Source organism: Hordeum vulgare, chromosome 5H, assembly GCF_904849725.1.
Source record: "Hordeum vulgare subsp. vulgare chromosome 5H, MorexV3_pseudomolecules_assembly, whole genome shotgun sequence".
NCBI classification, from domain to species: domain Eukaryota; kingdom Viridiplantae; phylum Streptophyta; class Magnoliopsida; order Poales; family Poaceae; genus Hordeum; species Hordeum vulgare.
In genome coordinates, this window is record NC_058522.1 from 268,206,920 (window position 1) to 268,220,749 (window position 13,830).

At 40.7% G+C, this 13,830-nt stretch overlaps 1 protein-coding gene across 2 annotated transcripts; it reads left to right on the plus strand.

The window, feature by feature from the left end:
• The first annotated feature begins 6,658 nt into the window (after window positions 1–6,658).
• Window positions 6,659–11,661, plus strand: LOC123395596 (transcription factor E2FA-like). 2 transcript variants are annotated; one of them, XM_045090621.1, is made up of 14 exons: window positions 6,659–6,979; window positions 8,135–8,324; window positions 8,407–8,463; window positions 8,563–8,648; window positions 8,724–8,812; window positions 8,889–8,943; window positions 9,071–9,123; window positions 9,198–9,248; window positions 9,364–9,412; window positions 9,503–9,568; window positions 9,655–9,731; window positions 9,826–10,042; window positions 10,922–10,988; window positions 11,081–11,661. In XM_045090621.1, exons 1-14 carry the CDS (start codon window positions 6,818–6,820, stop codon window positions 11,197–11,199), a joined length of 1,338 nt encoding a protein of 445 aa, XP_044946556.1. In that variant the 5' UTR covers window positions 6,659–6,817; the 3' UTR covers window positions 11,200–11,661. The 2 variants fall into 2 exon arrangements, with proteins under 2 accessions (XP_044946556.1, XP_044946557.1); XM_045090622.1 differs by having other exon boundaries at window positions 6,901–6,989.
• Window positions 11,662–13,830: the final 2,169 nt, after the last annotated feature.

Below are 13,830 nucleotides of genomic sequence, written 5' to 3' on the forward strand. Positions count from 1 at the left end.
AAACTTTGGCATATGGTATCCTAACTGATCTTCTTTTAATCTTGTTGGCTATTCCGACTCGAACTATGCCGTAGACAAGGTTAATAGAAAATCCACCTCGTGTACATGTCAATTTCTTGGGAGATCTCTTGTGTATTGGTGATCCAAGAAACAAAACTCGGTATCTTTATCTATCGTCGAAGCTGAATATATAGCCTCCGAATCATGTTGTGTACAATTACTATGGAAGACTCAAACTCTTAAGGATTATGGTATTCATGTGAAAAATGTTCCATTATTGCGTGACAATGAAAGTGCTATTAAAATTGCCTATAATCTTGTGCAACATTCTCGAACAAAACATATTCAAGTGAGACATCATTTCATTCGTGATCATGTTGGTAAAGGAAATATAGATCTTAAGCATGTTCGTACCAACAAACAATTAGCTGATATCTTTACCAAACCACTTGATGAGAAAGTGTTTTTTCATTTGAGAAGTGAGTTGAACATCACAGATACTTCAAACTTGAGCTAGACTCACTCGGATGCATGAAAGGGCATGAGCTTGATTGTCTATTCCTTGATGCTATCGATATGGCACTATCTTATATCTTGGAAATCTATGCTCCCTTGTATTGCATCTAACCTTTTGTAGGTACTTGGAAGAACTAAACTCCACAAGTTTGCCATCAACTGACATCAAAAAGAAATCTTGACATAGCCAAGTATCAACAAACCTTTCTTCAGAGATGGTGGAAGAAGTCAACAAGAACATATCCTTGACAATTATATGATGACGTATTTTACTCATGTCATTTGAATATATTATGTTCTTCCTTGCATGACTAACCATTGTATGTGAAGAGTGAACCAAAACGAGAAGGATATCTCCCAACTCAAGATGATCATCATAAACATTGAGCATCCACGACAAGTTCACCTACATGCCATGTCATCAACATCATTCGAAGGCATGTACTCATATCCTTGATAAAGCTTTGCACCAAGTCATGAGGTAAAGCAACTCAAGTGATATGAAGACATTAACAGAGCTAAATCAAAAAATGGTAACCCCATTTTGCACTTAACGATGAGTATGACCTTTGATCAAGCATTCTTGCTTGACTCCTCAAGTCAAATACTCTAATATAGGTGACCGAGTCACCGCCCCACGCCTAGATGGAGTTTCTTGTATGATTCACATTTTTCATTGCATACTTTCTTGGAACCATACAACTCTCATCTACATGCATGTATATATTTTAAAAAACACAAATAATAATAAAAAAATGTTTTCTCTTATTTCCTTTTTATCCTTGGATAGTTTCGTTTTCAAAGTTTGTGGATATTTTCTCTCTCTACATTAAGTTAAGGAGTTGATCTTCAGTGCAACTCAGTTTCACTGATTTGGGAAACTCGGTCCAACTGATTTCTCCCAGAGGCGTGCTATCATTCTTGGTTCTACCCTACCATATTGCCTCGGTGACTCCAAAATTTATCACTACCCATGATTTTTAGATATATTGTGGACTTTTGCCTTAGGGGGAGAAAGATTATCAATGATCCCAAGTTTCATTACCTTCTAAGATCTTATTGAACATTTTGGGAAACAAAATTAGTTTTACCATAATATTCGAGGGGAGAAAACTTCTCTTGGAGGAGAAAACCTCATTGATCCCACACAAAATAAGAGGGAGAAACATCAAGGATCCCTAACATAGGGGGAGATAGTTCAAGGAACTCTTATATACTCTTAAGGGGGAGAAAAGAGAGAAGAATCAAGGATCCCTTTCTACCAATGAGCCCTTACCCTCCGACCTTTTTGGAAATTAATGCCAAAGGGGGAGAAATATCCAAGCTTCCAATAAGCTTACACATAAGGGGGAGAAATATCAAGAGGGGAGATATATGTTGCTAAGGGAAGGTCTGCCTAAGGGGAGATCTACCCAAGGGGAGATGTATCAAACCTTACATATTCAGGGGGAGAAATACCATTAAGGGAGAGAGAGCTAAAATTGTTTTAGATACATTTGTTTTCCACTATCTTTGGATTGAACTTGTCTTACCCTATCTACTCCCAATATCTATATGCTATGATTCACGAGGAGAGGAAATTCTTACATATTCATCCTTAGGGGAGAAAGTTCTAAATTCTCTTGGAGACATATCTATCATCAAATCCTAATTTCAATATGTCTCCAATATCTTGGTACTTTTGGAGCTCTTTGCATCGTTACAATAGAGTACTCTTGTGTTATCTAACATTTGTTTTCCCAAGTGTACTCCTACTGCTAAGACTCTCAAGACCCTCAAGGTAAGCATATGCATCATATCCTTGTTCATGATGATCTCTTGTCTCCTGCACATATTCTTTGCAAGAGTGAGTCTTGAACATGGAAGTTCTTCATTCACATATGTTTGATGCATATAGCCAAGATTTATATGGCTTGTCTTGTCCTTCTACCTTGTGTGTGCCCATGCAGTTCAAAGCAACTATCCCTTAAAAGGGATTGCACACATTTAGGGGGAGCTTTTACTAGTCGTGTATCTTTCAAAGATGTCATATTATAGTGCTTATCTTTATTTGAAGATTTGATTGTATGTTGTCATCAATTACCAAAAAGGGGGAGATTGAAAGCACATATGCTCCCTTGGTGGTTTTGATATTTCATGACAACATACATTGTCTCTTGGACTAACACTTTTGCCTAGTATATTTCAGGTATAGTCGAGAGAGAGCCTTGGCATAAAGGATTGTAAGGAGAAGCCCCTTGATGAAGGAAGGAATAGGATTGGCTCGAGCTTCAAGCAAGAAGACTCTACATTTTACATTTGTGAGAAATCACTTTGAGTCCATAGGAAAGCCAATACTATTAAAATGGGATGAGGTATTATGATGAATTGGTTGCTCAAGTGCTTAGAGGTAGCCACCAAAAATACTCAACCACTCTCCCACAAAATATCTTTGTCCAAACCCAAACCAGCAAAATCGGTGCCACCAACAATTTCCACTCGGCCCTACCAATTTAACACTTGACAAATCCTATGCCAAACTCTACCATCTCGGTGCCACCAACATTCTATCGGTGCCATCGAGATTCAGCGGCAGACTTTTTGTTGAGAAGATTTCAAGAATCGGAATTTCCAAGTTTGAAATCGGTCTCACAGAGATTTGGAAACTGGTCTAGGTCATCGTATCGGTACCACCAAGATTCATATATCGGTCTCACCGAGAATTCAAAAGTTGCCACATTTAGTGCAACTGGGTACCATCAAGATTCTTTTCGGTGTTACCGAGTTGGGCAATAATGTTGTAACGGTTGGATTTTGGGGGATGCCTATATATAGCCCTCCACCTACCTCTCATTCGCACAGGAAGCACTCAGAACACACTTACACTTGCCAGATCCATTTTTTTTTGAGAGAGAGCCACCTACTAATGTGTTGAGATCAAGAGATTCCATTCCAAACATTTGAAACTTGATCTCTAGCCCCCAAGTTGTTTTCCACAAGATCAACCACTCCTACCCCTGCCAAAATCGATAGTGATTGAGTGTTGAGGAGACTATCTTTAGAAGCACAAGAGCAAGGAGTTCATCATTCTAGCACATATATTACCTTTTGGAGGGTGGTGCCTCCTAGATTGGTTAGGTGTCTCTTGGGAGCCTCATACTTTGTGTTGTTGAGTTGAACCAAGATGTGTGTAAGGGCAAGGAGATCGCCTACTTTGTGAATATCTACCGTGAGTGAGGCTAGTCCTGTGTGGACGGAAGCCGTGGTGGAATAGACAAGGCCGCTTCTTTGTGGGCCCCTTGTGGGTGGAGCCCTCTGTGGACTCCCGCGGTCGTTACCTTCGTGGGTTGAAGTATCCATTAACATGGACGTATGATAACGCCACCTATTGGAACCATGCCAAAAGTCGTCGTGTCGGCTTCTTTGCGTTTGATCTTCCTAAACTCCACTCCTTACTACATGTGCAGTGTCTTTACTTTCCGCCGCCATATTTGTTGACTAGCATGTGTAGGGTGCACTAGACTTGTTAGGAATGCTAAAATCTTCCAACTATTAAATTTGGGAAAAGGCTAGGATTTTAATCCATGCAAGTAGTCTATTCACCCCTCTAGGCACCTCTTTTATCGATCTCACACATTCACATATGGTTCCATGAACAAAAGCATTTCGCGCCCTACTCCGATGCGGTCATCCACAACCGTGAATGAATGTCCCTCAAACATCAATGGTACACCATCCAAGAGGTCGTGTCCACTTATTGCGAGCACTTGAAACATCTCATTGCACGGTGGCCTAGCGGTGCACAAATCACCGAGCAAATAAGTTGACCACTAGTCGGATATGCTTTGGTTTTGTTGATCACTAGCCGTGCATGTATTATTTCGTTGCTCACTAGACGAATATGCATTATCAACACTGTTTCACCTTGTAGCCCACTCGTGCTTGTGTGGTGTACAAGAAGTCTTTCACTGTCATGCATTGCTGGTTGAAGTTGAATGGGCAACCGAAGTGGAACCTTTTCATTGCCAAGACCGCCGTCCAAGGCAACGAGGAAGAAAACGGCGACCCTACCAACCCAACCCAACCCAACAACCATAAAAGAAAGTTAGAAGAAATTTGCGGTGGGGGAGAAGTGGGAGGAGGAGAGGGCGAAGCGAGAAGGTGTGGCGGATAAGCTCGCAGAGAGGTTTGAGGACATCTTGGCGAAGAAGGAGGAGGCATGCGTGAGGCACTCAAAGATCAATGAGGATAATAAGGCGGAGAGGTTCAAACTGTTGATGGACGCGACAAACAAGAAGCTCAAGCTCGAAGAGAGGAGGACCGTGATCAAAGGAAGGAAGGCCACACTCGAGGAAAAGAGTGTGAAGATCGCCGCCAATGCGGAGGACGCCAAGATGTTGACCTTGAAAGTCGACTCTTTGGATGTCGACGGAAGTATCATCGTGCACCCCGTCCTCTACGAGATGTTGCAGCGGCAGAAATATGAGTTGGCGACGACGGACTATCATGATGCGACCAAGGCGGACACATACATGGGGGTGAAGACGCATGCGACGGCGATGCCACCTCCTTGATCGGGAGAAGCTGGTTTTGATTACCGGTCCAACGGGGTAGAAATACACGAAGTGTGGGACCGATGTTCTTTTGGATTCGGGAGTGAAAAACTAAGCATATTTGCCTTTTTTTGTTGTGATTGGGCATGCGATCCAGGGCACCCTATGGATTGGATGAGAGTGCATTTGAATTTGAATTTACTGACGGATATATACACACTAATGTTGGATGCCGTCATCACGCATCCATGTTTACAAACCGGCCCTCTATCCACGAACGAATGCGAGAGGAAATTTATGGGTTCGTCGACGATGCTCTTATTGACTGTTTGGAAAGAGTGGAATGATTGTTTGAGACAAGCGAGGCATATACTCTACTCTTCTATTATTTGTCTGTTATTACACTTTGTATGCATATGAATGAAGAAAGTATTTTTTATGTTTTCTATATTGCCATGACACATCCGGTGAAGCGCTACCTACGTTCACAAATATTGAGTATTAGATATTTCAATATGAATTATATACACACACAAAATAAATGAACAAACACACTAAAACAATAAAATATGTTTGTATACATTTGATTTAGGAAAAAGGTAAGAAAATATTATATTAGTATTCATATTTTTCTAAACACAATATAGACGAAACGCTTATATACACGTCCATACATTCACCCCATATGAATGCATATATACACACTCTATCCTTATGAACACCTCTGAGAGACTGGGTCGGCATGTCATATTGAGATTTACAAAAGTCAGCATAGACGCATCGTCGTCGACCGTAACGTCTCTTTCTACTAAAAATCGTGTAGCGTGTTTATTAGAGGAAGTACAATAGTATAGCAAGCTGCTGGTTATAAGCTATTGCCATGTCATCTATAGTCCATCTTATAGTGAACATGTATAATGGTTTATTGTAAAAGTGTACTGCTTCTTTATTATATGATCCATCTTTCATACTCACAAAATACCTATGAACACGTGCTAGTGCTGGCTCTTAGCTAAGAGCACACTTACTTTTTTTTTTTTCCTTCTTTTAACTAAAAAAATATATTAATTTATTTTTTATATCCAGCTGACTCAGGTCTACGTTACCTGCTCTTCAGCGTGGACGTAGCGAGCAGCTTTGTGTGCGTGTAAGCATTGGGGCGCATTCATTTAGCCGTGGGCGCGCCGGCTTGAACCAATCAGGAGTCTCCGCGCCAAAAACCCAAAACCAGCGCGCGCTCGAGCTGGTGGTTGACCCACGCGTCAGGGGAACGCCACAAGCGCCGCGGCGGGAAAATAAAAGCGCGCGCATCTCTCCACGGAACCCGGGCCCCACACAGTTGGACGTTCTCCTCGCTTTATTTATTTTTCATTTCAACAGAGACGTTTTCCTTGCTGCCACGTTTCACTACGAAGTGTACATCGCCACTCACTCTTGTTCGATGCTCTCATTTCTCTCAGTGAAGAAGCCAAATGCTTATTTCATTCGAACAAGATCATAGTAAAAGGTTGTATGGAAAAAAAGAAACCGCTTACATTTCCCGTCCCAGTCCTCTAAAACAGTGCCCCATCTTCTCTCCGAGACCATAACTTTCATCCCCCACTACCCAAACCACAATTTTCCCTCCTTTCCTGCCCCCTCACCCCCTCCTTTCCCTCGTTTTCTCCCCCTCTGCCGCCAAAAATCCTCAGATCCAAACCCTAAGCGCCCCGCCCCGCCCCGCGCCCGGCCCGATCCATCCGCTGCTCCGCGCCGCTCCTCGAATCACCATGGCGGCCGCCGGCGGCGGGACCAGCAGCGAGGGCGCGGCGCGCGTGCTGCTGCAGCGCTACCAGCCGTTCGGGTCGCCACCTGGCGAGTACCACCATTTCGGCCCGGCCGACGGCGGCGCCAGCGCCGAGATGACGGAGGCCGTCGTCCTCAGGACGCCAGTGAGTTGGGGTGGGCTTGTCAAGGAGCTTTCTCAATGGATTCACTGTTTCGGTTCTTCAGTTGGATGCTTATAGGACGCAACTCGCCCCGTCCCGTCCAGCTCACCACGAGGGGAGCTCATCTGAGCCGCCGCGGTAGATCGGGCGTAGCAATGCTTGAGCGTGTCACTGTAGATTTGGGAAAGGCCAAGCTGGGGTGGAGGGGAATGGTTGTTTTTGGATGTGTTGGAGGCGAAATTGCTGTGGGTTGTGGCGCACTCCAGTAAAGCTTTTATTTACAATGCATTTCACTATTTCTAGAAGAGTGTCTAAGGTGGAATCTGAACGAACTAAATATGTGGAGATTGGTAAGATTTGATGGGAAGGCCCATGTTATTCTACTTAGTCACGCTTTCTTACGAGCCATCCTCCTACAAAGCATATAATGTTCCCAGCTGCTCTCAATTGACGCCTTACTTCATTTTACTCCTCGCAACCTATAGTGGCTCAAGCTATTAGATTGTGTAGCATGTTGTGCTGGCTTGGAAACCTCAAAGCTAAGACATTCTCCACAACTCTCATAATTGAGGTGTGGACTATGTTATGAGTTTCATCCTTTAGCTAAATTCACCACTGTGAAAACAGGCAGAACATTTTATAATTTACTGAAAGAGCTACAGAGATAATATAAACTTAACAAAAACAGTGTCTTCTGACTGAAAAAACCCATCACTGTTTCATGGCAGTTGTTATGACTTGTCTTGTTAATTTATTGGTTGATACGGTACAATTCCAGGGTATAAAACTATCAAATCATATTCCAGTAACTTCCCTAGGGTCCATTACTAACAATTACACTTCTAATTATTTCGTTCCAGAACCCTATTCTCTTATGGCTCTTTCCCCCCTTAGCTGATTCTCTTGAATCCTACATGCTTTATTGACGCTGCATTCTTGCAGTAGCTGCAGAAAACTTGGACATCATTTGTTAACTACTCTCTCTGGAAACTAATATAAGACTGTTTAGATCGCAAAAGTTGTGATCCAAACGGTCTTATATTATTTTACAGAGGGAGTAATATTTAGTTTTGTAGAGAGTAATATTTAGTTTCATTAATGCTTTTGATTCAATGCGTGCTTTTTTCATAAATCTAACAACAACGTGTATTTTTCTAGTTAAAGCGGAAACACAACAGAGAAGGCAATGAGGTAGCTGAATCAAATGATTGGATGATGAGCCCTGGGTATGCTAATGCAGGAAATAGTCCAATTCCTACACCACCTTCGGGAAAAGGAACTAAATTATCCGCCAAGCCTAAAGCTGTAAAAGGCCAGAAATCTTGTCCTCAGACCCCTTTGTTTTCTGGTGAGTGATGTGGATTCAGTCAGCCATGAATCATATTCATCTTTGACCAAGTCGCTCATGTCCACCGAATACTATTTTCCAGGTTCTCCAGGCAATCCAGCTACTCCTGTTGGTGGCTGCCGCTATGATAGTTCCCTAGGTTAGAAGGGACACTCAACTTTGTACTTTTGTTCTTCTGGACTGACATTTTACCAGTAGCTTGTTAGCTGATCATCATTTATTGATGTTGTCCATTTAGGGTTATTGACAAAAAAGTTCCTGAACTTGCTAAAGGGTGCACCTGGTGGTATGGTTGACTTGAATAATGCTGCAGAAATGCTAGAGGTTGGTAGTTTGCTTTATCTTGTTTCAAGAGATCCTTTCTAGTGTTAGTCATGTAAATGTGCTGCCTTTGTGCAGGTACAAAAAAGACGTATATATGACATTACTAATGTTCTCGAAGGGATAGGGCTGATAGAAAAGAAGCTTAAGAACAACATTCGCTGGAAGTAAGTTATCCTTTGTGTCCATATCTATTATTTGTATTTTGTGGCCATCACTTACATTATGTATGTCCTTCTGCAGAGGAATCGATGACTCTCGACCAGGTGAAGTTAGTGATGATATGTCCATTTTACAGGTATTATGCTTTGTGCTGTTTTAGTTATGGAAAATATTGTTTCACATGCAACATGATTTGTGGACACAGAGATTCTCTACTTCCTCGGCTCTCAAAACTATTGATTTTTTATATATGTCATATGCAGGGAGATATTGAAGCCCTCACACTGCAAGAGCATAGCTTAGACAGACAAATAAGGTTGGCGACAAGTTACGTAAGTTCCTGATGTTATTATTCTTTCACTACGTGTGACACTTGATCGTTTCTTGCAGTGAAATGCGAGACAGGTTAAGAGAGCTCACTGAAGATGAAAATAACCAAAAGTAAGTGACTCCCTTTTCCTCCCTAAGAGAGTATTTATGTTTGTCATATAGTTACTTAAGACATTTACGACTTCAGGGCAAGTCTATAATTTATTCTTCACCTTGTTTCCTACAGATGGCTCTATGTCACAGAAGATGATATCAAGTCTTTGCCATGCTTTCAGGTACCTTTTGAACTCTAGCAATACTTGTTAAATGACTAGTACAATATCTATAAATCAAGTAAATTATAAGTACCATGCTTTAATTTGCAGAATCAGACACTAATTGCAATAAAAGCACCTCATGGTACAACGCTTGAAGTCCCAGATCCTGATGAGGTGAGTATTAACAATATGTTTGCCACCGTTAGGACTTAGATGGATACTACATCTTGTTAATTAGAGCATCTTCTGTTCCCATGCAGGTGAATGATTATCCTCAAAGGAGATATAGGACTGTTCTAAGAAGCACTATGGGTCCGATAGATGTGTACCTAGTCAGGTATATGACCATTCAACATCTCTGGCATCAAAACTTCAGAATCTGTAGCTCTAACCTGATGTGAATATTAATATCATTATCTATTTCTTTGAAGTCAATTTGAGGAGATGAGTGGCATGGAGACTCCTCCAAGGCCTGCACAAACAATAAACATGGATTCTCTAGAGAATCCTAGGACACCACTCTCTGCAGGCTCTAACAAAGATGTGGAGATGGAGAATGTTCAACAAGGGCTGATAATACCTTCTGACGCTCCTACTACTTCACAGGATATTGGAGGGATGATGAAGATTGTCCCTTCTGAACTTGATGTAAGTTCACTTCCATGCATAAATGTTCACAGCATATTCATCTAAAAGTAAATTTGGCCACAATCCTATTCTAACTATTGTACTATATGTTTGCACCCAATGCTCAACTTCATTACTTCCTCTTCAGTATGTCATTCTTGTCCTGCACAATTAGCCTCTGGTATTTTCTGTTCTGGTTAGCGTTTTTAAGTCCTGCTACTTATTCTTTCATTCTACCACCTGTGCTTTGATGTTCGAAAGATTAACCTGCAAAACTGATGAACTGCGAGATTCAATTACACATGGAAAGAGGAGCATCTCGTGACCAATATCAGGAATGCCCAAATTAGTTCCAAAGAAAGTAAAGAATGCACTTCTATTTGCTATGGATGTATCTTTTATAACACAGTTGAGCTCATTTGGAAATAGGATGTCATTTTTGCCCTTGGATATGGGTACCCGCGGGTACCCTAACTGAAAACAGTGGGCATGGGCGAGACTTTGTGCCCATGGGTAATGGGTATTCATAGTTTCATACCCGTAAAATACATGGGTAGGGCATGGTATGAAATGTGCAACCTAATGGACACTCCGGAGGTCATGCCAGTGCCCATCATCACTTGAATTTTAGACTCATTTCTCTACCTTTTTTTGAATGCAAATGCTATATACTGTATCCACTGAATACTCATTGGGTATAGGATACCCGATGGGTATGGGCATGGGTACCGATTTGTCCCCATGGGTATTGAAGTGGGTGGGTATAGAAGTTTTATCAGGGTAGGAGTTTGTGCAGCAGGGGGTTGTACTTGTACCAACCCACACCCTACCCGTTGCCACTATGTAGCTAAAATTTCCTGCATAAGCGTACACAAATTAAGAACCATTTTTTTTTTGCAGACTGATGCGGATTACTGGCTCTTATCAGACACAGGGGTTAGCATTACTGACATGTGGAAGACAACACGTATCCTTTTTCTGACAGTCTATGCTTATGCTGTAGTATATAGCATGCCATGTTACAATGTGAAACCATTGGACTCCTTAACCTGAATACAGCAGATGTGGAGTGGGACGGAATCGACATCAACACCGAGGATTTCTTGGAAGTTGGCACACCTCGGCAGCAGGATCAACTGCCATCTGACATGGTGGATCACCCCTCATGCATTAGCTAAAGAAGAGCTGAAGCATGGTGGCAAGTACCATCCATATACGTGGGAAGAATTCTTTGTTTCTTGCCGCGGGTTATCAATGGCCGATCAATTCAGAATAGAGACCCGAGAGCAAAGGTTCTAGGGGCGTTGCTGTGATGTACATACAGATGGCAACCTAGTGCCATCTCAGTAGCTCTCTGGGTCAAGCTTCTATGCTAATAGCCAACGACATGATCATTTTCAGATCTACTGACAATCTGGTCATTTTCAGGTTTGTAGCTTGTATGCTGCATGCTGTAGCTCACAACATTAGGACTGTAGTAGAAACATGTACAGAGCAGCAAGCTCCGTGACTTAATTAGTTCAAGTAGCACTGAAAACATAGACTAGAAGCTTATGCAGTTGTAACACAAACCGTTAGCATTTGATGATATTTGTTGTCTAGTGTCACATTGAAATGAAGAGATGTTTTTTTTTGGCCAATTTTCCTCATGCCACTCTAGATTTTGAATTTTTGCTTTTGGCATTCTTAGCTTTTGACGATTATCACAATTGTTAAATGCTAAGGGTGGCAAAAGTGAAATTCTGTTAATTATTAAAAGATAAGAGCAGCAAAAGTGAAATTGTGATAATTATCAAAAGATAAGAGTAGCAAAAGTGAAATGCCAAATTCTAGAGGCATAAGCAAAAATGGGAAAAACAAACTTTTTCCCAATTCAGATAGAGCCTTATTAGTGTTTAGAGTTGATCAACAAAAGTGAGAGACAATGAACATTTTTCTTTATTGGCGATGAGATTACACACACACACATTTGCGTTTTGTATGTTGTATGTAGTATCTATCAAATCGGAGAGTATGTACGCGTAGTATGTGGTATATAATAATGTTTAGGTAGTATATATACTATTTTTTTGATAGTATGGATCATATTTTGTTTATGTTTTTTTTACATACAAAAATATATATATTTCACAAATATAATAAAAACTATGGGCTAACTTGTAATTTTTTCATGTAACCCACTTAAAAAAATCTTATATATAATATATGAACATAATAAAAATGATAAATTAATATATATATACTACCGCATGATAGTATATGGAACATGTGGGGTAACTACCCCTAGGTGGTAGCTCGAAGGGGTGCCTTTGAAGCAACCGCCTTGATTAGGAAAAGCAGGGAATAATATGATTAATTAAGTCCCAACACTCCCCCAATCCATGCTTGTTAGTGTAAGTATAATCATCTTGAAAACTCCTCCAAAATCCCGTGGGAAAAAATGAGGATATATGTGTTTGATATGTTGCTAAAACTCCTATAAACCCAGTGAGATAATAAGGAGAAAATGAGGCAACATACAATACTTATGGTCTCATTAAACTCAATATGTGAGAACCATAGAGTTTGGAGAACAATAAAAATGTCGTATATACTTTCCTAAAACCCTTGGTGGGGAAAACAGAAAGTATGACATATTATCTCATGTTGATATTACCTCATTTAAAATCTTTATGAGAACCTATATAGTAAACTCATGAAGGGGAAAATAGTATAATATGATGCATTAAACATGAACAATTCAGGAAGATACTCCCCCCCGATTCTTGTAAATTTCGAAGCCGTCACATACCAATTCCATGAACAAATTTCTGAAAATGTAGAAGTTGGTAAAGACTTCGTGAACAAACTAGTCATATGATTTAACTTGCAAGATATGCAATATAGCGATATTGCTTATTACGTAACCTGTTTGCATCCGGGCAACACAAGAAATATTATCTTTGAGATAATGATAGGTGGATGTAGCCACGAGGTGTGTTTCGAAGACTCTCATGAGATCGCTACCACACCTAGCATGAACACCAATTTTGTCTATGATCTGGCATAGTAGGGATCTGAACAGTGTATCCAATGGTATTGGTATCCAGATTTCTCTGAAAATGAAAGATTATGACAAGATGTTTGATGCGTTGAAGATATCGAAAGATATTCGTGAGTTTCAACCAATTGTGTTTGGTGGATCCAATGCATGCACGGTGATATGGAACCTTAGGTCCCAACATCTTATTTCCATCTCCTCATGGTCTAAATGAATCTTTCTCTATGTCTAGAGAACGAACAACCATGTGATTATGGATGGATAAGACTTGTCCACAATCAATTTCTCCAATATTCTGGATATAGATAACACGGTGTACCATAATGCATGAGTGAGGGTGCTCGAGGTTTTATCCAAATCCATCATCTCAAATTTCGTCATTTAGATGATCACATGATTCGTCATTGCACGTTTAATCCTTGTATATGACGAGTATGCATGGATAATCATCATTGTAGGAGTAATCCTTTCATGTAAGGAACGCACTACGTTGGTTGTACCAAAGTACCGGCGAAAATAATAAGTCATATGGTGACTTATTGATTTTACACATTGTATGTTGCATTTTGCATTTCGATTCAAAAGCGAGATTCCAAGGGGAACCATCTATGTGTGAATCTAGTGATCCACATGGATATGTAATCACTACATCTATCAACCACAGAGATAGATGATTCTATACTGCCAATGATATAATTAATCGGAAGGAGATTCCACGAGTGAAGAATAATTGAGTATCTCCATGAACCCTTATGCTACAATACTTGCT

Excerpts from the sequence above, each read along its gene's own strand:
- LOC123395596 (XM_045090621.1), top strand. The coding sequence starts at position 6,818 with ATGGCGGCCGCCGGCGGCGGGACCAGCAGCGAGGGCGCGGCGCGCGTG. Across the intron at positions 8,944-9,070 it reads ATGATATGTCCATTTTACAG|GGAGATATTGAAGCCCTCAC; the intron begins GTATTATGCTTT and ends TGTCATATGCAG. Across the intron at positions 10,989-11,080 it reads TGACATGTGGAAGACAACAC|CAGATGTGGAGTGGGACGGA; the intron begins GTATCCTTTTTC and ends ACCTGAATACAG.